Source organism: Vipera ursinii (assembly GCF_947247035.1).
Source record: "Vipera ursinii genome assembly, chromosome: 7".
Taxonomy (NCBI): domain Eukaryota; kingdom Metazoa; phylum Chordata; class Lepidosauria; order Squamata; family Viperidae; genus Vipera; species Vipera ursinii.
In genome coordinates, this window is record NC_139521.1 from 55,621,431 (window position 1) to 55,645,965 (window position 24,535).

General features: G+C 37.3%; 1 protein-coding gene across 1 annotated transcript in view; it reads left to right on the plus strand.

Annotated features, from left to right (window-relative positions):
* The window catches only part of COL25A1 (collagen type XXV alpha 1 chain), a gene marked incomplete at its 3' end in the record, with an annotated part of 303,353 nt that overhangs the window by 199,358 nt on the left and 79,460 nt on the right, over positions 1 to 24,535 (plus strand). The window contains exons 5-7 of the mRNA XM_083367097.1: positions 7,616 to 7,642; positions 7,794 to 7,820; positions 23,884 to 23,955. Coding sequence (XP_083223223.1) covers positions 7,616 to 7,642; positions 7,794 to 7,820; positions 23,884 to 23,955 — 126 coding nt within the window. The remainder of the gene's footprint in view (positions 1 to 7,615; positions 7,643 to 7,793; positions 7,821 to 23,883; positions 23,956 to 24,535) is intronic.

Sequence of the window (24,535 nt, forward strand, 5' to 3'; positions counted from 1 at the left end):
GAAGAGAAAGGGGGGAAGGGAAACTCCCCCTTTATACTTAGAGCAACCAATCATAGCGTAGATTGCATGAGTCAGTACTCTCTAATCAACTACAACTGTGTATTCTAGCCTATTGTACACTTTACTGTTCCAGCTACTAAATTCAATATTGTAATTCTGTTTACATTACAACAACAATATACATACGGTATATGTATATTAAATGCAAATTGTCACATGCAATATTTTTTTTGCACATCTGCAGTCTCTTGTTTGGTGTTAGGTTTCTTTTTGGAGAGGGATGCATTAGTGACTATCTTTTTTCTCTATCCAGCCTTTCTCAAATTTCAGTTGTTAACCTTCTGATTTTTCTAGTCCTAACTTTATTCCTTTGATGATGATCCACTGCACATTTAAATTTAGGTCAGAATACTACTCTGAACACAACTTAAAAATGAATTATTTGCTCATGGGATTCAAGAAAAATATTTCTTTTTGAACACATATAATAGAATTATTAGACTCAAAGTTTGCTTGAGAATTTCAAGATCAATAAATAATCAATGACTCTTTTAGAGAATTTGAGCATGGTGATTTAGAACACTAATTTTTCCATATTGTCCTTTTGGGGAAGGATCTTGAGATCACTTTCAGATTACCAGTGTTGAGTCATTATATGTTATTCTCATCTTGAACTGCCTTAATATTATACTTTGGGGAAGATTTATTGAAGAAGATTTATTGTTCTTTGCAAACACATTCCTTTTAGAATTGATCTCTTGGTACCATTGGCCTAGTTTTATTATTTTGCAATTTAAAACTGTTTCTTGCAGAGTTAGCTGTTTGCAAGAAAACCCTGGGCAACATGGTGGAATGTTATAGGTAAAATCAGGTGGAATCTTCTTTATTGAAAAGCTGCCTTGGTTTGAATTCTACTAATTCGGTATCTTCCTACAGTAGCTCTGCCACTTCCCTCTGCTTTCTAACTTTTCCTGGCATTTCTCAAGCAGCAGCAGAAATTTTGGGTATGCTGAGGTGCATTGAGATGAAAAGTTATAAAACCATAAATGTCATAATTCTGATTTATACAACAGCCATCCCTACTGCTTTATATTGATGTCTACTTCTCATTTGTAATGAAGGTTTAGGAAAGACTGTTGCCTGAAAAGAATATTCATGCTGTTAGTTCTGAACTGATCTCCAATTTTATACCCCAATAGCTCAGTTATCTCAATCCAAGAAGGACAATTTATATGTGGCTTACCTGTGTGTTACATTCTGCACACAGTGAAGCAGGGACTTCCAGCACTGGTTGAACTTACTGAAAGCAACAGCTCAGAAACAACTGGGGAGCCATAATCCACATGAGGTAATTGGGGAAAAAACCTATTAAACATGGTACTTCTGAATCTAAGATACAGTTGGCTGGTCAGTCCCCATCAGTCATGGCCGAATTTTCTTCTTTTCTCCTCTACCATAAAGTAAGGGGGATTGTCACAAATGAAATTACCATCTGTTTTGTGAAGCAGATCACAAAGTGCAGCAGAACAGTGGATGCGTAAACCACTTCTGCTCATGAGAATCCTTGAAGCCAGAAGGTTTAAGACAGAGAACAGAGGTTTTGTATTTAATTGATTCCTTTGAGTAAAATGGCTCATGAAAATAGCATATGGAAGAATAGGACTGTACAATGGTGTATGTTCACCCAGTGAACTAGATGGAAGAATATGTTTAAGTTTGTGAAAAGGAATCAAAGCAGTCCGACTCTTATTTAAAATTATTTAATCTGAAAAGTAGCTCACTTCTGCTTTTAAAACCTTATTCATGTTTGTATAATATTAGTAAATAAATAGGCTTAAGTAGTAAGATGCTGTACGGTGTTACCATTGGTCTGTGCATGTGAACAAATGTGGATGTAAATAAGGTTTACATCCCAGGGTTTTCATTTCCTAGGGGAAATATATTCATTAGTTCATTTTGGTCATTTAAAAGTGTAGCTATTATATGGAACATATGGGCCTTATTCATAAGGTTTCTATATGCAATAAAGAGTTTCATGTGTCTTAAAGGGAGGTCAAAGGAAGCAATTTAAGTACCTTAACTGGAACTGGCAGATATGGTTGTGATTTCTTCCTTTCAGTTATAATACTTTTACTGTTTGTATTGTTTATTGCATCAAGAAGAACATTATTCTTTTTAGCTATATTGTGACTTCTTAGAGCAGGGCTTTTCAACCTTTTCACCCATTGTACCACTTTTAGGATATGGCAGTATTCAAGTACCACCTAGCAAACTTGATGACCAAAAAAAAACCCCAACCCGTTCAAAGTTGCAATTGCACTGAAATGACTTATGACCATTTTTCACACTTATGACCATTGCAGCATGCCCAGGGTCATGTGATTTATATTTGGATGCTTGGCAACTGATTCATATTTATGATGGTCACAGTGTACCAGGGTCATGTGATCCCCTTCTGCAACCTTTTGACAAGCAAAGTCAATGGCGGAGCTGCTGGTGGCCAAGTGCTAAGGTGGGACTTCCTTCCCTCCTTTCCTACCTTCCTCTTTTTCATTCCCATCTCCTTCTGAAGGAAGAATTTGAATGCCCCCCCCATATTTTCCATCTTCCATATATTCATCAAGCAAGGAAAGCCTCCAGAGACAGAAAAGACAAGCCGCTGAGGGAACTAGCTTAAAAGGGCACATTCCCCTTTAAGAATTAGCTACTGGCTAGAAAGGAAAGTTAAGCAACTGGCAACAAAAAAAAATGTAGTAAGTACTGGCTTCTGGCTAAGGTAGCCTCCCCAAATGGCTCCATTCATAAGTAAAGGAATGCAACAGGCAAAATCCATTCAGGAGAAAAATACTTCAAAATCCCTTGCAGCAAAACTTACACCTAACAATAGCAGAGTAATAGAATCTAACATGAGACATCAGCCATCAGCCAAATAGAAATTGCAAACACTCTTTAAGAACACAAAGCCCACATTGCACAAATCCTAGAACTTCAAAGTCACAAAAGCACATAAGAATCCTTCCACTCTCCAACTCCCTCCCTCCCTCCCTCCCTCTGTGCCTCACCTCCAGCTGATGCTGCCTTTCTTCATTGCTGCCTTTCTTCATTCCTCGTGGAGGGCGACCCCTCCCCCATTGCATTTCTTGCCTCTTTGTTGCTGCCAGCACAGGTGGCTGCTACAGAAGTAGTAGATAGCCTTATGGCTGGCCTGCTTGATCTCCTCTCCTCTCCCCCCACCCTCCTTCTTCTTTCCCTTCAGTGCAGCTAGAGATGACTCCACCTCCTCCCAAGGCTGCTTCTTTTTCTCTCTCTCCCTCTCCCACCCAAACTGCCTCATTTTATAGCCTCTCCTGTCTCTACCTCCCTCCTCCTCCTTTCTCTTCCGGGCGAGCCGGAAGTGAGCCTGGGGCCTTTGCCTCACCTCAGCCACTCTGCAGCTCCGGAGGACTCTCTCACAGTAAGTCCTGTGCTGCACTGGCTCGTTCCCTCCCCCACTACACTTGGGTGGGCAGGGCTGCATACCACCTGCCACGTGCTAATGTACCATAGGTGGTACACATACCACCAGTTGAAAAGCCCTGTTTTAGAGGATCTAGAGATGGCATTAAGGCAGATGACCTTTTACTAGAAATTCAAAACAGAATCAGTCCTACATCAGATTTTCAGTCTTAACAATTAATTGCATCCAACCCTGAAAGTTGTTGTCTCCTTATGTAGTACACTCTTCCCTTATATGTAACTCTCCCAATCTAATCCCATAATACAAAATCAGGAGCAAAAATTACTAGGTGACATTGTAGTTGTTAATTACTCAGGTTCTCATTGCAGTACTCAGCCCATGTCTGTCAGTTTGGCCATGCCCTTTAAATTTTGGCTAAAGACAATCAAAACGGCTCTGAGAAAACTTTTTTTTTAATGTCTCACACTGAGTTAGAAAAGATGAGTATTCAAATCTTTCCTGATACATTTGAAAACTGTTGGAAAAACTACTAGATTTAAAACTTGAATTTCTATTTGCTCTTCATTTATATGGACATCTTTCAAATCCCTTGAAATGAATATAAATATATAAATGTAAGCATGAAATTGGTAAAAAAATACCTATCCACCTTGGATGACTTCAAATTGCCAGGACCAGGTGGGTACTGGGCAGGGTACTGAAGGAGCTGGCAGATGTGAATGAAATCTTTCAGAGCTCCAGGAACTGCCAGCAGATTGGAAAAAAGCTTCAAGAGAGAGAAAAAAGTGGATCCAGGATATTACAGATCAATCAATTTGACATCAATACCTGGGAAACTCCTGGAAAAGTTAATGAAACAGTGGTTTTGTTAGCACTTAAAAAGGAACAAGGTGATTACTAGAAGCTATCATGGGTTGTTAAAAGCCGGTCATGCCAAACAAACCTTACTGCCTTCTTTGACAAAGTGACAAAGAAAATGCTGTGGATATAGTAGACCTAGGCTTCAGTAAGGCATTTGACAAAGTAGACCACAGTAAAATAGAACAATAGAACAATGTGGAGTACACAGTAATACCCTCAGCTTAATTTGCAGCTGGCTGACCAATGGAACTACATCTGTGTGGAGGCAAGCATGCAGTGGGGTATCTCAAGATTCTGTCTTGGGCTCAGTGCTCTTCAACGTCTTGATCAATGACCTAGATGAGGTTATTGAATGGGCACTCATGAAATCTACAGAAGACAGACTCAGGATTCAAAATGATCTTGACAGACTTGAGCATTGGATCTTATCCAAAAGATGCAGCTCAGTAGTGAGAAAAGTAAGGTCCTAAATTTAGGTACGAAAAGCCAAATGCACAGGTACAGAACAGTATCTGGCTCACAGTAGTACCTGTGAGAAGAAACTATGTGTCCTAGTAAACCATCGCTTAATATCTATGTGTCCTAGTAGACCACCACTTAATATGAACCAGTAATGTGCTGCACCTACAAAAAAAAGTCAGTGCAGTCCTAGGCTGCATCAACAGAGGGATAACAGGAAGATCAAGAGAAGTGATAGTACTGCTCTGTAGTGCATTAAGTAAGGCCACACTCAGATCAATGCATCTAATTCTGATCATCATGATACAGAGGCCCTAAATGTGCAGAGAAGAGCAACAAATATGATTTTGGGCTGGAGGCTAACCAGTATAATGAACAGCTAAGGGAACTTGGTATGTTTAGCACAACAAAGAGTAGGGTTAGGAGTAACATGATACTTGCCTTCCAATACTTGAAAGGCTTGCCAAAGCACCTTATTTTCCAAAGCACCTGACACAGGACAAGAAGCAATGAATGGAAGCTCATGAGAGGAAGATTCAATCTGGAACTAAGAAGAAATTTCCTGACAATGAAAATAATTAGTCAATGGAACAGTTGGCCTCCTGGAGTGGTGGGAGCTTCAAGTTTGTACAAATATTTGTCGGGTGGAATAAGGATTTCTGCAAGGGATTGGACTAGATTCTAGAAGACCTCCATGATCTCTTCTAATCCTATGATTATATGAAACATGCAAAATTATGATTTCAGTGTAAACCAGGAAGTGACCTAGCCAAATCAAAAACTGATTGATTTTATTTATTCCCTCTCTCCCTTCCTTTCCCTCTACTTCTACTTGTAACTTCCTTCATCCCTAAATTGACATTGCATGATGTTAAATTTCTTTCTTACCTTTTAAAGTCCTAGAATTCCTATTCTATTAACGCTTTCATCAGCTGCAAGTTTGTACATAGTGTATGTGTTCCCCAAGCATATCTTACATATGAATCAAATCTAATTCTCAGCCAATAAAGTTTCTCTCTCTATCATATATACCTCATGCAGTTATTATAAATGTGAATAAGTATATGTGAGAGAAATTATATACATAAAATATGATTTCATAATAACCAGAGAAAGTTAATGTGATGACCAAATTAGTCCCACTGGATTTTAGCAACCTTGATTCATAACTGGATTTCATGGTCGCCAAGTGATGCCACTGATATGTTACATACAGCACATTTTGAATAAATCTTGTTTTGAAAAGAAAACTTTAACATGAATATGAGATGCACAACTTAACCCAGAATTATAATACGGTAATGGAGCAATGACTTTTTAAAAAATAATTTCCATGCATTTTCAAACCTTTTTATCTATCAGCCTCTTACTAATCTTAGTACGTGAAATGAAGTTTTGCATGACTAACTTACTATGTCCTTTTAAAATATCCATTGTGGTTACATGAATTAAACTTAGCCAGGATCTCATGATCTGAAATAAAAATTAAATCCTCAGGCAAAGGAAAACAAAAGGGGTTCCCTAGGCTTTTGTTTTTGGCACTGGAAAAAATACATGGCTTAAACAGACATAACTAGTTAGAATCTCAAGAGAAGCTAACAATAGAATGGGCATTTTGCATATTAAGCATAATTAAATTAGTCACTCAAGAGAGAATAACAACCTAACCTCTTGTGAATCAGTGGTATTTTCATGGAGTGTCAAAAAAACACACCCCAAGATTGTGTGATGGCAGTGCATGTATATAAAGGATCAAAAAATGGTGATTAGACTCTTGACTTTTTATATACGGATATAGCCTCACAGACATTACTGGTGGGAACTATTTCTTTATTGATGTGCACTAGTAGATCATCACATTGAATATGACGACACTCACTATGGAAATCTTTAAAGACAAGATACTTAGAATTATCTTTGTTATGCTGTACAAAAGAATGTCAGAAGTCACATCAAATTGAACATCTGTTTGTTAAGACATAATATAGTTCAAGTATACACATCTACTGAACACAGAAGTTACTGTGACTAAAGAGCCAAAATGTAGTGAGGCATATGACTGTAAATATTCACAGAATACTCTTGTTCTTATTACACTGGTTGCTATCCTGCTTGCTCAGTTTTTCTAGCACTAGTCAACAACAACAGATATTACTTTTGGCTGTTTACTTTGCATTGTTTAACTTAAATTATGTTGATTGCTTGTGTTTCATTGTCGAATTTAAATTATGTTAATTTATAATTAACATAATTGAACTCAGAGTAGCCAAGGTATGCTATGTAAAACCAACCCTAAAAATGATAAAATATTCATGTGTGGTATGGGCTATAGTGCTGGTTAAGGAAGCTGTATTCCTAAGATAATGCTAAGCGAAACTCCCCCAGCATATGTCAGCAATGTCCATCATGGCTGGATCTGTTTGAAGTTTTAATGCAATAATAGTAGAAGAGCCAAAATTCTAAATGCTGCCTTTTCTATGGATATTTTTTAAAACCAAACTTAATTGTAGACATTTTTAACCACCCACAGAACCCCTTTCAATGCTCATTCTACTATTTTAAGCTTGCAATTTTGGAATCCAACCTGATGTTTTCACGAAATGCAATTCAAAAAATAAACCAATGTCTGGGATATTGTTCATAATATACTAGCTGTACATGCAAACATTATTATCGTTGTTAGACATAGAGATACTCAATCGACCACCCCGAAACTGCAATCTAAAGGGATACAATCAATATTCAAAATAGATACCACTTCTGCTGCTTGTAAGCATATGTCTGGCTTATCAAGCATATTATGAAATGATTAATGAATATCCTTTCTGTTCCTTTCAGGGTCCACCTGGTCCAAAAGGTGAGAAGGTGAGTCAGCAAATCTCTGCTACTAACCAACTAAGCGGAAGTCGTCCTGATAGTAACTGGTGGCTATTGAAGCAGTTATGATATGAGATTATTTAAGAGACCTGGGTTAGCACACATGCTGTGTTAAAACTATCATCTTTCCACTTTGCAGGGAGATCAAGGTGATCAGGGCCCTCGGGTAAGCATATTAACAAAAATGTTACACTTCCTCTTCCCTGACTAGGCAGTTAGTCTATAGCGCAAAACTAAATTGAGCTAAGTGTCAAGCTAATTATGCTTATTAGCTGCTTTTACCCTGCATGTTGTAGAAAGTGTCTGCAGGAAAGCCAAAGGCAAACATTTCACGGATCATGAAAATATGCAAGTAAAAAAAGTTCATGGTACACACATTACTGCACACACTAAAATTCACAATCTCTGTGGTTCGATAGTCATATTCTAGAATGATTGTGATTTGCTGCATTAGAAAACCATCTTGCCTAACTAAACTTCCAGCCTTCCCCACTTGTTTCTTTTGTCAGATCTGCATGAGCTTCTATTAAAGCAAATGGCAGTTGGATTTCATCTAATTATACTTCTTTAGAAAAGAGTTTTGCATGCCTTTATAATTTGGTTTTTGGAAATAGCAATCTGTTCTGTATCTAGAACAGTTTAGAATTAGCAATATAGCGAAATATAGCTATTGCTGGATTTGGTTGTGCTTGGTTTGTTTTTTTTTAAGCTAAGATAATGACACAGGAAAAGATACTGTTGCACTAAGAATGCCAGTTGTTTCTCTTTACATCTGTGCATCATAGTAAAAATAGAACAAACACCAGTTGGTGCCAGAAAACAATTGTCAGCAAATGGAGAAATGTGTTCTTCCCTCACTCCTTCAGCTTTCCCAATGGTCCTAGCAGTGGTGGCTCCATATTTTGGAGGAGACCCACTTAGTTGCCTGCCTCGTTGGAATTGCTTTGCAGGATGCTCAGAAGGAAAGGGCATGGGAATGGCTCTTTCTATTGGATAAAGAAAATGAACATGCAACTTCAGTGAGGAGAAAATGAAAGAATGAGAGCCAGCAGCCGCTGATACCATCAGCAACTCTTGACCAACAGTTCTAGGTCCTCCCTAGCTTTACTCAAGACACTTTGTCATCTTGCTACAGCAGTCTGGTCGCTTCACACAACCTGGTGTGGTGATAGGAGACCAAAATGAATGTCTAAGCAGCAGCAGAACCAATAAAACACTTTTTTTCTCACTGGAAACTTTTTTCTGTTTGTGTGGAGCTTTTTGCAAAATATGTAGCCACAAGAACCAACAGTAATTACCTCAAGTGCTATCCCAACTTCAAAACTCCAACAGGCCCCAACAGCACCGAAATCCATTTTGGGTAGCTCTTGTGCAAGGTGTTGGGCTCTGAATGCTGGTGTTTCAAATTTTTCTGATAGCCTCACAGCAGATCTTAAACAAATACTGAAAGATGCCATAGAAAATATTCAGTATTTATTTCCTAGCAGCCTGCTGCCGCTGACAGTTATGTACTTAAACCAGGGTTCTAAATAGTCTTTGCAGAAAACAACTGCAACCTATTTGCAAACTCAGTTTATTACCAACTATTTAAACATGTACTCTTCAAACTCCTGCATAGCTGCCTGGTTAGTTTAACGTATCTGGAGGTTGGGGAACCCACTCCTGCCAAATTGTTAATAATTTGTGTAATTTTCTCTGAGCTATATCCTTTTCATGTGGGATTTCAAACATGTTTGCTATTTAATATGTATTTGCTTACACAGCTGAGAGAACCAATAATGAGTAAGCCTATCTTAATTTATGGCTTGTTAGGTTTGTTCCCTATAGCGGTTTGATAGAAATCAGGGTGACAGAAACTATGATGGGATGCATTGAGTATAAGGATAGTCATTCTAATTGCTTTTCTCTCCTTCCACTTTTTCTACCAGGTACAGAAATGTTGAGCCAGATTTTTGCTGTGCATGTAGCTAGGAAACAATAATGGAAAAAGCTACTGCTAGGATATTTATTATTCAGGGTAATAAGTAGAGAGCTATTCAAAAGGTCATTATAGTTGTTTTCTACTTTTATAAGGCAGGGCAATCCAGGGAGTAGAAGCAAACCTTTGTTAGCTTTGAATCAACTTTTAACATTCCAGAAACCTGCTTGCCTTGAATCAACCAGAACTATTAAGACATTCCTATCTTATTCAGAGCATTGTTATTTAATATGCTTATCTCCGAAAAGAAACTACATGTATGAATTCCTAGCCCCCTGATGTACATAACATATCTTTTCAAAATGTTTGAATAGTACTAATTTTAGTCCTGATACTGGATGATGCCAGAGAGGTTTCTGTGCATTCTCTCCAAATCTGAATTTAAAAACACATTCAATGGTATTCAATAGGGATGGAAGAGATGTGATCATTCAGGTTGCTCACATCATATATTTCATACCCAAGATTTTAAATCATATGATACCTAAAATATGTAATATTTTAATTTCCTTAAAAGCAAGCAATAATGCCATGATCCAACTAATGTTCCAAAGTTCATGCATTGGCAGGAGAGGTTCAGTCATCCATGCCCAGATTCTTCTGCAAATTGAACCTCTGGGTAGGATTTAGTAATGGTATAAATCCTCCATGAGTATTGTGTAGATGAATATTCAATGTATTGTGACTGATATAGAAATAATTACACTTTCCATCTAATGTCTCATTACATGGATGATGGGAGTAGATCTGTGCAAACCTTTTGAACAGGTCAACCACTTTGAATTAATCAATCCCAAGGTTATTTCACAAAACAAAACATGAGAGCTTGCTTCTAACAGCAAAATGATCATATTGCTTTATTTGGTCTGTTATTAAGTCCCTCCCAGCTTTTTCTTTTTAGAGCTTGTGGAATGGAGAGCACAGTTTGTACAATGCAGAAGGCTGGAAGGAGTTTGCACAATGAAGAACAGAATTTGTAGAATAGAGAGGGCAGTACAATGGAGAAAACTGAAAGGAGTCTTCTCCAAGGCTGATGATTGATTGATTGATTCATTCATTTGTTGGATTTATGTGCTGCTCATCTCATCCGGAGGCAACTCTGAGCAGCTTACAAGCATTAAAAACAGAAACTTTTAAAAACCCCAGTAATAACAGTAATCATAGTTACTGTTACATGGCAGCAGCTGCATTGGCTCCCAAAGGTGAAAAGTTTTTAGCGGATTATAAGGAATATAGGCCAGTGGCGTAGCGTGGGTTGTCAGCACCCGGGGCAAGGCAAGTAATTTGCTCCCCCTAACCCGTGCACCGCACGCCTGGCACCCCCCCCCTCCACAGTGGGCGGCGACCCGGCGGCTTGGATCAGATTCGCACAGCCAGCACTGCACTGAGAGAGAGTGAGTGAGCCAGGCAGGGGCAGAGAGCTGCTAATGCGAGCGCGCCCCCCCAGATGTTGCGCCCAGTGCGGCTGGGCCCCCCTGCACCCCCCCACGCTACGCCACTGATATAGGCCACATGATCAGGAAGGTTTTAATGTGTTTGAGCTACATAGTGGGACTAAGCTAACATACCACCGACAATCTTTGCTGATATGGTGAGTTTTTAGCTGTTCCAAAACAGCTGGTGAGATTGTTAAAAGTCGTTTGTGCTGTTTGAAATTGTTCTGCCGGCAGCAAGATCTGACTGCTGGCACAGCGACGGATTCTATTGCAAATCAGGGTTGTTTCTGAAGGAGGAGAGGAGGAGGCAGAGGAGGAGAGGTCTTGGGGCTTATGGAGCAAAGCAACTGGATGAGGCTGTCGGCAGGCTCAGAAGAAGGGAGAGAGGCTTTTGGAGAAGTTAGTTAGTGGTGACAACAGCATGCTCCAGGGACAAAAAGGAGCAAGACCCCTTTAAGGAAAAGGTGGAAGAGACAGGATCAGAAATGGGAAAGGAGGCAAGGTTGTCCTGCAGGAATACAAGCTAATTTGAGGGCTAATCCACACGGAGCTCCATTTCCATCTGTCCTGTTTGCCATGGTTTGCTCCCTAGAGACTAAAATGGACATTCTGAAACTTGAGCTGGCCACAAACAAGGAATGTATATCATAGGTGGTGACCCTTTGAGAGCTCTATGCAACAAAATTTCATTTTGATGTATGCAGATTGGTGCACATTCAAAGTGACAATAAAGTCATTATTGTTGTTATCATGATCATCATCATCATTATCATAAAAGATTACAAGGGGGGAGAAAGGAGCATGAAGACCATGAGGGGAAGTGTTTTTTTTCCCTCAGTCTACTAACCACCCCAGAGTGATACTCCTCCCACAGGGGCCCCGGTCCCACTGGCAGGACCAAAACTTCAGGCCCTTACAAAAGGTCAGGAAGGTTGGTGCAAATCTTACCACTGCATAGAAGGCTCTTCTGGACTTTGCCCATCAGAATTCCTTGGCTGACCAGATCCTCTCTGCCATATTCTACTGGGGAAAAATGGTTCCTCAGATATCCTGGACCCATGCCCTACATGTTATGGCAGGTACCTAATGCAAAGTCCCCTGTTGAGCCCTTCAAGTCTGTGAGACCTTTTTATATATCAAGAGAGACCAGGCAGAACCCATTCAATTGTCTATGGAGATTCTCAGTCATCCATGTCATAGTTGTCTCAAAGATGCTTTTTCACTAGGCAACTGGACTTTCTTTTTTTCTCTTTGAAGACATTTTGCTTCTCATCCAAGAAGCTTCTTAAGTTCTGACAGATGGTTATTGACATTCCTATAGAGAGTTGTTGAAGCCACCTGCAGGTTTATCTGTGTTGTCAGGGTCACCTAAGTAGTGCAGACGGATGTGGAGCCTTCTTTCCAAGAAGGCTCCACATCCATTTGCACTATTCAGGTGATCATGACAACACAGATAAACCTTCAGGTGGCCTCAGTGACTCTCTAAAAGAATGCAAATGACCAGCTGTCTGCAAGGAGTATAAATCCTTCCATTCCCCACCATCCAGTCAAGGTGAAGATGTTTCTTGGATGAGAAGCGAAACATCTTCAAAGAGAAAAAACAAGGAAGTCCAGTTGCCTCGTGAAAAAGCATCTTTGGGACAATCCATTCAATTGTTTCTCAGTTGGCAAGCAATAACTCAACAGACCAAATTGATCTTTTATATGCCACTACCCTCATTTCTTATTGGTAGCCAGGATATGGCAAGCTGTAGCTGTCCAGTTCAGAAGCCCTACAGTGTGCACTAAGGATGTTTAAGGAAAGGAATTGTTGTCATGCTGAGAAAAACTACTTCTTCTGCATTGGCATATGTGCATTGAAGATTTTAAACTGAAGAGATTAAAAATTATTTTTGATCCCTTCTCAAGATAGCATAGCTACCATGAGCTTCAGGAAAAGATGCTTTTGGTTTAAAAAGCTGAAGAGAAGGGATATGTTTATGCTTTTACACACTTCTAAACACGACTTTGTTTTTAAATTTGTAGTTTTGCACAGCCCTGGTCTTTAGTTCAAAGAGAAATGTTGATTTTGATATATATTTTTTTACTTCAGTGGAAGACAGGCTCCACAATTAAGTGGAAAGTTAATGATGCAATTGGATTTTAGAGCCCCAGCTAAGTTTCTGATTAGATGAAAAACATCAGTCAACAGAATGATCATGGTTTTCATGCTACTTTCCACATTGTTCAGAAGCAAATTTTGGAAATGTGGAGCTGCAGAACAAAGAATGAATCATTAAACTACTGCTGACAAATGCTGTTTTTTCTGCAGAGGATGGACAGCTGGATATCACCCAATGTATTTTAGGAAGTATGTTTTAGCATTAGGCTGTTGAAGCGTGTCTTTATTTTAGCTATGAAATTTTGCATGGTAGGTACTAAAGATTTTAATAATCTATCAATCTAATTTTCAATATTTTACTTGGAAGTGTGCCTCTTGATTTGATTGGCAGGAATCCAAAACTCTAGTAGGTAGTCATTCACAGAGGCATCTCTTCACTGTAGAAAAAATTGCACAACAGCATCTTTCCCAGAGATTTTTTTCCCCAATGTGCAGATCAAAGCAGCAAGTACTTCTTTCAGTGCTTTCTCTAGTTTGAAGCAATGTAGGCAAAAATTTCTCTTCCACCTTTTTGGATCTTGACCAGCATTTCAGAAACTGACAAATTAGTATTGCATATTTCTGCTTTCAATAGATAGATAGATTTGCTCTGAGAACATTAAAGATAACTAAAAACAGCCTCGTTGATATTTTCAACATCTAGAAAAAAGATTGCCATTGTCTTCAATATTTCAGTTTTTCATGCATTTTTCTAAATGCACTAGCTAGATATATGGAAGACATGATTATGCTTTCCCCTATTTTATTTCATAATTGGTAGATAATTTCCTGTATTTTTAAAATTAGTAATAGTTCATCTTTTGTCCTCATTGGAAAATGTCATAAAATTATCACAATGCATCTTTATACAGGTATGAAATTTAATATAGTACAGATTTATGTTAACCACTTTTAAAAAATGCTTATTTCCTCCAATGTTTGAAGATATTCCAGGACTTTACTAAGAAAACAAGAATTCATTTGATAGACCAGGTTTTAGCTTTTGCTTACTTGAAACTATGGGGGGGGGAGATCCAGGCAGGCCTTTAAAGATTAAGTGACTTCTACTTAAAAGAACATTGCCACCCGATTTATGATTTATCATCCAACCAGAACAGTAATTAATGAAAAGAGATGTTGACTGTACAAAAAATAGCTTTAATTGAATTTGCTAATCTATTTTCTATCTTCTTTCTGCAAATGATTAATTCATTCCTAACATAGAGAAGATTTATTGTTTATTAAGCTTCACAATCATCAACCAGCAGCTGATTTTTATTAGTTTTGCAGTCTAGGTGTAGCTCATAAAATTATTTTATTCACATGGGTGTTTTCTAAATAATTTGTTTAACCGTTGGGTCTGCATGCAACTGATAGCATCTTTCAAATGTCTTCAACTGGCATATTAAGTTCCAGAAAGTGAAGGCAGTGAGAATTTTCCTTTGTATCTTCTCCTGTCTTAATCTTAGTGATTGGACACATTGTTTTGCTGGAGTAAAATTCAGATTAATATTCTTATACGATTACATTTTGTTTATTTTTAATTACCTCTAATACATAAATTGTGCAGTAATAAAAAAAGAAGCAAACAGTGCTATAGACTTTTTAGTAATAGGTTGAGATGAATGCCACATTCATTTTCATTATAGGCCTGGGCCTTTCTTAGTTTGTGGATGGACTGAGGTTGCAAAGTCAATAATCTTATTGGATTAGAGTCTATTAAACAAAATCTCTGATGAGAGCTGAACTTTGAGAATATGCTTTGCACTGCACAGATTATTTATGTGCCATACCATTTCTTCTATTATACAATATCATTAGGAGAATGATATTGCTGGATTTCCGGGAAAGATGAGCCACACCAGAAATCAAATTAAAATTACTGTGAATTATCTGCTAGAGGATGTAGGTTTATTATCAAGAAGCATAGTAAGTCAAACAATTAAGGGTTGAGATAGATTACTACAATCTGATATGTTTGCAAAGTTTCTCTCTATGGAAACTGTTTTGAATGAATGAAAATGTGGTGAAGAATAACCTTTTGTTTTGTCAGCTTCTGAATTGTGTCATTGTTTAAATTTAGCTGCTGATTGAGGAAGCAGAAATAACAATAAAAGAATTTAATGTAAAGAAGTTCTTGTTGTGAACCTTGAGGCTGTATAGAAAATGATAAACAACAATCTCGAGAGATTAATTGGAGCTTGAAGTGTAGGATGGGGAGGCCAGCATATAAACTGTCAGGATCACTTTAGTTAACTGAGTGATTTGATGTGAAATAATAACAGCTGACTATGAATATATGAAGTGCAAATGGGCAGCAGGTGGCAGTTCTAGTTTTGTTGCATGAATCTTTGTAGGAATATGTATGTTTGTATAGCTAAGAATAAACAAAAACTTCATTGCTCCTGCCAAGGCAGCAAGGAAGAAAAAATCCTACAATATCTGCACAAGCAGCTGTGTACTAGGGTTATTTAAGTAAGCAATATACAAATATGAAAACAAGTGAATAAAAATAGCAAGTTTCTGAACTTTAATTAGTAATGATATTGAAGTTTTGTGAACTGGACAGTGATTGTGTGTATAGTAACCAGACTATGGTGATAGATGCTTTCCTCACCTGGTGCTTTGGTATAAAGTTCATTTCCTGATGCCAATGCTCAATAAAAGAGAAAAAATGGAGTCATAAATGAATAACTAAATATAATTTTCTCCAGACTCACAGGAGACAAAAGACAATAATCAGACAGCTGATGACAGGAGTACACATATCACTCCCCACAAAGTCACTAAGCAGAACAGTGATCTATACTTTAGATCAAATCTGTTCTTTAAGCCAAGAATAAGAAATCCTATATCAAATAAAAAACACTATCAAGGTATAGGTGAGAATCAAGAATAAAGTAAGCAAGGCAAAATTATCGGTCCCAGCCACAGAATGTAAGAGGCAATGATATCAAAGTTGTCTCTGGTAATTATTTGGTCTCTGAAGCAGCCTTGTAAGGCCTCTTCTAGACTTATTAGTGTCTCCACATCTTGAACTACAGTGCACAAATTACTTCCTGAGAGTCTGGCTGTAGATCCTCGTATTGCCACACCATTCAACTCTTTGATCTTCAGTATGACAGTAATGGCTCTCTCTGGAAGTGAAAGGCTATTTGATCATGGTCAGACACTAGAGCTGCAGCATCTATACAGTCATGCATCTTCTCTAACCTTTATCCTTCAGGCTGAACTTCAGGCAAAAATTGGCCTCAGTCTCAGTGATGCCCATGGCAGCTCACAGCATAAGCCAGGGAATAAAAAAAATACTCCTCAGCCTGAATGTTTTGCTATTCAGGATAACGTACAGTCCTCAATAGTAATGTAAATAACTTTTCCTATCAGGAAAGTCCAGTGTTCAGTCTTCACTGCCAAGTGTTTCATACTGCAGCTGCAATTGTTCACAATAATGTAGGAAAGCTTGCAACATAATGGAAAGTCTTCTATATTAGCTTCAGCTGCTCAATAGACCAGAAGGAAGTGGAGCAAAGGCAGGACAAGCATAGTAGCTGTATTATGAAGGAAAGTAGAGGGAAAATATAGAGAATACATACATACATACATACATAAATACATACATACATACATACATACATATATATATATATATATATATATATATATATATATATATATATATATATATATGCAAATTATTCAAATTGCTAATAAAGAATTTTGGGAGGCTGAGATGATCATTTCGAACTCTTTATGTTCTCATCAGTCAGTCATACCCTTTATCTGAGATTCGAACCTGGGCTGATTATATATTAGGCAGTTGTTTTAACTTCCTGAGTCACAGGTTCTTTCTCTCTTTTATTAGCTAGAAGGCAAGGCAAATGTGTGTTAAGTATTTGTCAAGGCTTTTTGAATGCACCTTGCTAATTAACTCTTTCATTCCTGTTTTGGCCTGACTCAAGGCTTATCCACAGGATAAAGTCAACTTATGACAGATCATTATTTGTGCAAATTATTCAAATTGCTAATAAAGAATTTTGGGAGGCTGAGATGATCATTTCGAACTCTTTATGTTCTCATCAGTCAGTCATATATAATATATTTACAGTAAGTTTTCTCACATAGATTTCTCAACTTTGAGGAAATGTAAAGGAAAAAATGTTAACTGATTAGCCAAGTATTCAATACTCTTCAATTGTTTATCAGTATGATATTCAATTGTATTTATTATATTACTTATATAGAGATGGTGTTTGCAAGTTATTTCCCTATGCAGCTGAAATTTAGTGGCTCAATATACAGTATGTTAGATCAGTTGTGAGAGTCTTCTTTGACTGAAAGAATAAGTTATAGATTGGCAATGTACCCAGCTCATTTTTCGGTTCCCAATGAAAATTAACCAGATATTCCTGACAATTCATAAACATGACACTGAGGTTTACTATCTGTTTGATATAGTTATGATATTCAGTCAACACATGAAGAGAACAAAAGGACTGAAGAATTTAACTTATTCAAAAGAAATAGACTGTACAAAACAGGAGTGATGTGCGTAGAGTGTAGATATGGGTTAAGATACAGGAATTTGAACATCTGAAAAAGAATGTAAAAATAACATTTCATTATGAGGGTTTATGATACATCAAACCTTACTTAGACAGAAGATAATGTCTTCCTGGATCAGATTTCAGAACTTTCAGGAAGGAAAGACATAGAATGGAAGTACTCAAGTATCTGTTTGAAAACCAACTTGATCAAAATTGCAAGATCCCCAAAACACCTCAATTTTGACTGTTTAATTTTTCAGAAGTTTAAAAGTAAAGAAGGGCATTGGCTCGTCTAGATTTCATCCTAGGTCAAGAAGTTTGTTGAAGTAGGAAAAACAGTGAAAATCTTGGGAGTAATGATTATGTCACTTTGAGATTCAGAATAATATAGAAATAGAAATTGACACATAACTTGAGTGGAGTTCAGGGCAGACAATTTCAGCAAAGAAATTGCTAGATGAAATCCCATTGACTGCAACTCATAAATCAAAGTAAATGCAGTTATGCTAAGAACTTCTCAGAAATAAAACATCGAAAGAAAAATTTCATATAATTCCCATGAGGAAAAATGAGAAACTGAGGAAAATATTGAGACTAATAAGGAATTTTCAACTGTGTTAGATTTTAAAAACGGCATGTATAGGAAATGGAATGTGCAGAAGTAGTTAACATTAGCAAAAAGTTTTTTAAAAAAACTTTTAGTAAAATTATTATAATTATAATATAACCCTCATAATGATAGTAGTAAAATGAAGGATGAAAGAGCAATGGGCATGCTGCTAGAATAAAAGTAGATGATATCGGGCAGATATCAAGCAGATCACAATGGGAACTGTGCTTAAACTAATTTAAGTAGAATAGTTAACAAGGGAGTGGCAATCCAAGTTAAGAAAAGAGATGTTTAAAAAATACTTGGCTATAGTGAATAAAAGGGACGCGGTGGCTCAGTGGGTTAGGACGCTGAGGTTGTCGATCAGAAGGTCGGCAGTTTGGCGGGTCGAATCCCGAGTGCTGCGTAACAGAGTGAGCGCCTGTTACTCGTCCCAGCTTCTGCCAACCTAGCAGTTCGAAAGCACGTAAAAATGCAAGTAGAAAAATAGGGACCACTACGGTGGGAAGGTAACAGCATTCCGTGCGCCTTTGGCATCTAGTCATGCCGGCCACATGACCACAGAGACGTCCTCGGACAAGAGCTGTCTCTTCGGCTTTGAAACGGAGATGAGCACCGGCCCCTAGAGTCGGAAACGACTAGCATGCATGTGCGGGGGAACCTTTACCTATAGTGAATAAAGTTAAGATCATTTCAAGGATCTTGAATGAGTTGCAAATGTAAGCCTCAAGTCTCTTTCTATGATGTTTGAGAAATCATAGAAGGCAGGCATAATGCCACAGAATCACAGATTGGCAAGTATTGTTCCAGCTATAAAAGATAACCAATTTAATTATTGACTGCTGAACTGATAATGAAAAAAATTATGACATAATTAATAAACAGTCAGCTTGTGAGCATTTAGAAAATAATTTATTGCTTAATAAGCTCAGCATTGATTTATCAAGAAGAAATCATTCCAAATTAATCTGATTTCATTTTGTTATATTAGCCATTACACATCCAACCGATTGTGCCCTACCCAAATTGGAAAGGTAGACTAAAAAAAATTATTCCTTGTTTATGTACATAAGCAAAGAGAGCACCTCACCATGTAGAGGCGCCCCTTAGAAAGGTGGAGAATTACTTTATATATTGAGTTCTTTCATTGGTTAACATCATTTGACACACTTCTGACACAATGCACATATTCAAATGTTCTTGCATGTAACATGTAACGTTCCTTGGTTTCTTAGTATGATTTTATTAATACTCATCTAGATATTCAGGACATCTTTTTCTCACACTATAATGAGTTTGCAAGTTACTAAAGTTCAAGTCAGTGTCCTTGACAGATTTGAGCCAGTTCTTATCAGACTCTACATTCCTCATGGAGAGTTTGCTTTGTTACTCCAAAGACAGCTTAATCAAGTAGAAAGACTAATCAAAGAACCTGCTAGTTACTGGAAACTTCAATCAAAGATGCTCCCCCTCTGTTTATGCCATCAATGGGGCGAGGCAATGAAATGCCCAATTTAACTGAGTACAGGATTAGAGTGGACCTCTAAATCCAATGCATTTGATAAAACCATGAGATTCCAGGAGAAAAGACCAAAATTTGACTAAAATACATAAATGCAGAGCTAGATGAGCAAACGTGGTGGTTTTAGAACAAGCTGCAAGGTGATAAGCAAATGCAATCCTAAACTGCATTAACAGAAATATACTGAGATAAGGAAATTGTAATTGTTCCTTTCTATTTTACATTAATCAGATTGTAGTTAAATACCGAATCCACATCTGGATACTGCTTTTTAGGACAAACACTAAGAAACTGGAATATGTTCAGCAGAGACCAATGAAGATGATAAAAAGACTTGGAAGAAAAAAATATTCAGACATATTTGGTATTTTTAGTCTGGAAAAGAGAAGGTTGTAGGAAGACTTGACTGTTGTTTTCAAGTATTTGAAGGACTTTATGTAGAACATAAAGAGCTGATATAGTTCTCATCTTCAAAAAAGGGAAAAATTGGATCCAGGAAATTACAGACCTATCAGCCTGACTTCAATACCTGGGAAGATTCTGGAAAAGGTAATCAAACAACGAATCAGCGAGCACCTAGAGGCAAACAAAGTCATTACTAAAAGCCAACATGGGTTTGTCAAAAACAGATCATGCTAGACAAATCTTATTGCATTCTTTGACCAAGTGACAAAATTAGAGGATCAGAGGAATGCTGTGGATATAATTTACTTGGATTTCAGTAAGGCATTTGATAAAGTAGATCACAACCTTCTGCTTGATAAGATAGAAAAATGTGGGTTAGACAGAATCACCACCAGATGGATTCGTAGCTGACTGACCGGCTGTACTCAGCATGTGGACGTCAATGGAACCGCATCTACATGGAGGGAAGTATGTAGTGGGGTGCCCCAGGGCTCTGTTCTGGGCCCAGTGCTCTTCAACATGTTCATCAACGATTTGGACGAAGGGATAAATGGGGAACTCATCAAATTTGCAGACGACACCAAGCTGGCAGGAATAGCCAACACTCCAGAAGACAGGCTTAAGATACAGGAGGATCTGGACAGACTTGAACACTGGGTGCTATCTAACAAAATGAAATTCATTGGTGAAAAACGCAAGGTTCTACATTTAGGCAGGAAAAATCAAATGCACAGGTATAGTATAGGTGGTACCTTGCTCAATAGTAGTAACTGTGAGAGGGATCTCGGAGTCCTAGTGGACAATCACTTAAATATGAGCCAGCAGTGTGCTGCAGCTGCCAAAAAAGCCAACACAGTGCTAGGCTGCATTAACAGAGGGATAGAATCAAGACCACGTGAAGTACTAATACCACTTTACAATGCCTTGGTAAGGCCACACTTGAAATACTGCATCCAGGTTTGGTCACCACAATGTAAAAAAGATGTTGAGACTCTAGAAAGAGTATAGAGAAGAGCAACAAAGATTATTAGGGGACTGGAGACTAAAACATATAAGGAACGGCTTCTGGAATTGGGTATGTCTAGTTTAATGAAGAGAAGGACGAGGGGGGACATGACAGCAGTGTTCCAATATCTCAGGGGCTGCCACAAAGAAGAGGGACTCAAGCTATTCTTCAAAGCGCCCGAAGGCAGGACAAGAAGCAATGGATGGAAACTAATCAAAGAGAGAGGCAACCTAAGGCTAAGGAGAAACTTCCTGACAGAACAATTAACCAGTGGAACAACCTGCATCCAGAAGCTGTGAATGCTCCAACACTGGAAGTTTTTAAGAAGAGACTGGACAGCCATTTGTCTGAAATGGTATAGGGTTTCCTGCCTGAGCATGGGGTTGGACTAGATGACCTCCAAGGTCCCTTCCAACTTTTATTATTATTATTATTATTATTATTATTATTATTATTATTATTATTATTATTATTATTATTATTATTATTATGCAGAACTGTTCATAATTGTTCTAGAACACAGGAAAATAAATGGTTTATTTTTTAAGGAAGTACATTTTATTTGGACATAAAAGTAAAAATCCTAATGCTAAAAACTGTTCAATGTTGCTATAGTCTGCTTCAGAAAGTGGTGGATTTTCCTTTGCTAGCTGTATTTCAACAGATGCAGGATTGCCATCTGTCAGAGATTCTATAATAGTGGAGTCCTGCATTTGGCAGACATTTGGAGTAGTTCTACAAGATTTATTGTGTTCTATGATTCTGCAAGTCTCTGCTTAAAATTCCATTCCCTAATGTAAGGATAGATAGAAGGCATGCCAGTAGAAGGAGCCACCCAAACTGAAAACAAATTCCGAATCATTTGAAACTACCACAGGACTAATAATTTTTAAAACTCCTATAACTATTTACCTGGGTTTTAAGTTCGTTACATTTCATAAGAATTATTTCCACACAGATATGCATGGGATTTGTGCATAAATGTACTGTATGTACATTTATTTGTTTGTTTTTCTCCTGAATGATTGGAAGTTTAGTTGTTTTTAAAAAGTATACTCAACAAATCTGTTCCAGTAAGTGTGAAATTTATCCTTTTTTATAATCTATTTACCCTTCCCCACTATCTCCCAAAACAGTACTGGAAAGTTGGAAGAAATCAGATGTACATATCTTCTCTTGCATCTGATAAATCTTTTCTTAGTTTGTAAGGATATTAAAAAATTTAATTCTGATTAATGTGAAAGATACATCTTTAACTCTTTAGTTCCAACATAGTAAAATGTTCAATTTAATGTACCTGTATGTTTGTGTGTCACTGATACTTTATGTTCTTTACGTTGCATGGTAACAAAAAAAAACCCTATTAAACTTTAAAAGATATATCATTTCAGAGTTTTTGTTCACTTATAGATTTAATTTAACATTCCTAAATCCACAATATAACATTATTCTGAAGAAGGTGGCCTATTTCCATTGTGGCTAATAAATAAGACACTAATATTCAAATAGTTATTTGCAATATTTTATATTTCTAGGTGACATCTTTAATCCTGGAGACCCTTCCATATTTGTTCAAAAGAAAATGAAATATATAAGATGCCACCATCTATAACAAATCTGAAGATTGAGTTATAAACCTAATGTTGTGTCTGTTGTTACGTTGCCATTCTGTGTGACGTTTTGTGTCGTGTTATTTTGGTATTTTGTGTGTGTGTATGTCCCTAGGGTCTGCCAGGCTTCCCCACAGTTGCCGCCCTTCACAGTAATCAGATCCTCAGCGTCAAGGTTTGTGGCCAATTTGCATCAGCTAGGCAGTCTTTCTATATCAGCATACAGATGTCACGGCTAATGAATTTGCTTTCAGAAGCTGGTCAATTCACCTGATCATCCCTTATATGATCCTTATTTCTTCAATGATGTTGCATTGTAGAGGGATCAGTCAGAACTGCATTAGATAAACCCAAACTTATGGTATTTCTGTAAATACTTTTAATGGCCAAAACACTCTACTTATAAAACAATAAAACAAAGATTAAAAGAGTGTATAAATCTTACTAATAATATTCACCATTTATTTTATCGATGGTGATATAGTCACATACCCTTGCATTCTTTAATAATTAATTAATCATGATTTTACCCACCTAGGGACCAGCAGGCCATTATGCCTATTTAAAGGTCCTATTGCACCTGGCATCATATGCTATTTGGAAAGTCTGACTAAAGCTGAACTGGTGCTTTGTGTCTTGGAATCTTTGCTGGTGATGTGAAATAAAAACATTTCAATTTGATCTTCCATATTTTAAAATTTGAAGTCCAATTAGAAGTTTTGAGAGCAATTTCATGCTACCACTTATTTCATAAAAGGACAGCATCATGGAGGCTCTACCTCCCACCTTGTGCATCTGGGCAATAATTCTAAAACAAAGCATAGATTCTTTTGATAGACAGAAGCACCAGTTGGAAGTTATATTTGCTATTACAAGTCTAATGTATATCTTTCTATTTCTTCTTTGGTGCCTTCTGATGTCTGTTCTTCAATTCTTTCACCTCTGCACTTCAACCTTTGACCTCACCTGCCTGATCAGATGGTGTTTCCTAAAATCAATCATGGGTTTCTCTCTGCTGATCAGCAGCTCATTAAACGCCGCCTCATTAAGGTAGTGCTTCATCTCTCTCTGAACTTTTCCCATTCTCTTGCTTGCAGCTGATTGCTAAATTATAAATATTGATGAAGCTTTGTTTGAACTATATTACTATTAATGAAATGGATGTTTACTTTTTCTTTTTAAACAGCCACATAAAATTCATGGGGTTTCATTTTATAGTGGTAATTAATTTTATCAAGTGACCTGTTTGGGCTTTTTAATTTTATTGGAAATTGGATAAAACAGTATTTTTGAAGGAAGAGTGATTTTTAATTTAATAGTTAATTACTCAGCATGATGCATTGTGAAGTGGATAGACTGACGTCCATCAAGTTGATATTCTTAATTGTACTTATAAAAAGATTGCTTAAAAAAAAGAAAATAAATATAAACCTATCTGACATAAAGCTTAAAAATGTTGTACAGATTTCAGCAAGAAGTCATATTTCACTGCCCCCTTAGATGTCAATCGGTGCTCACTTGCTGAAACTCATGAACTAATTTTGTAACCTATCATAAAAGTTTTATAGCCTCCATTTAACTCTAATTGCTCAACCTTTAATACAGCATCCAAAGAAATGGTTTTCTCCCT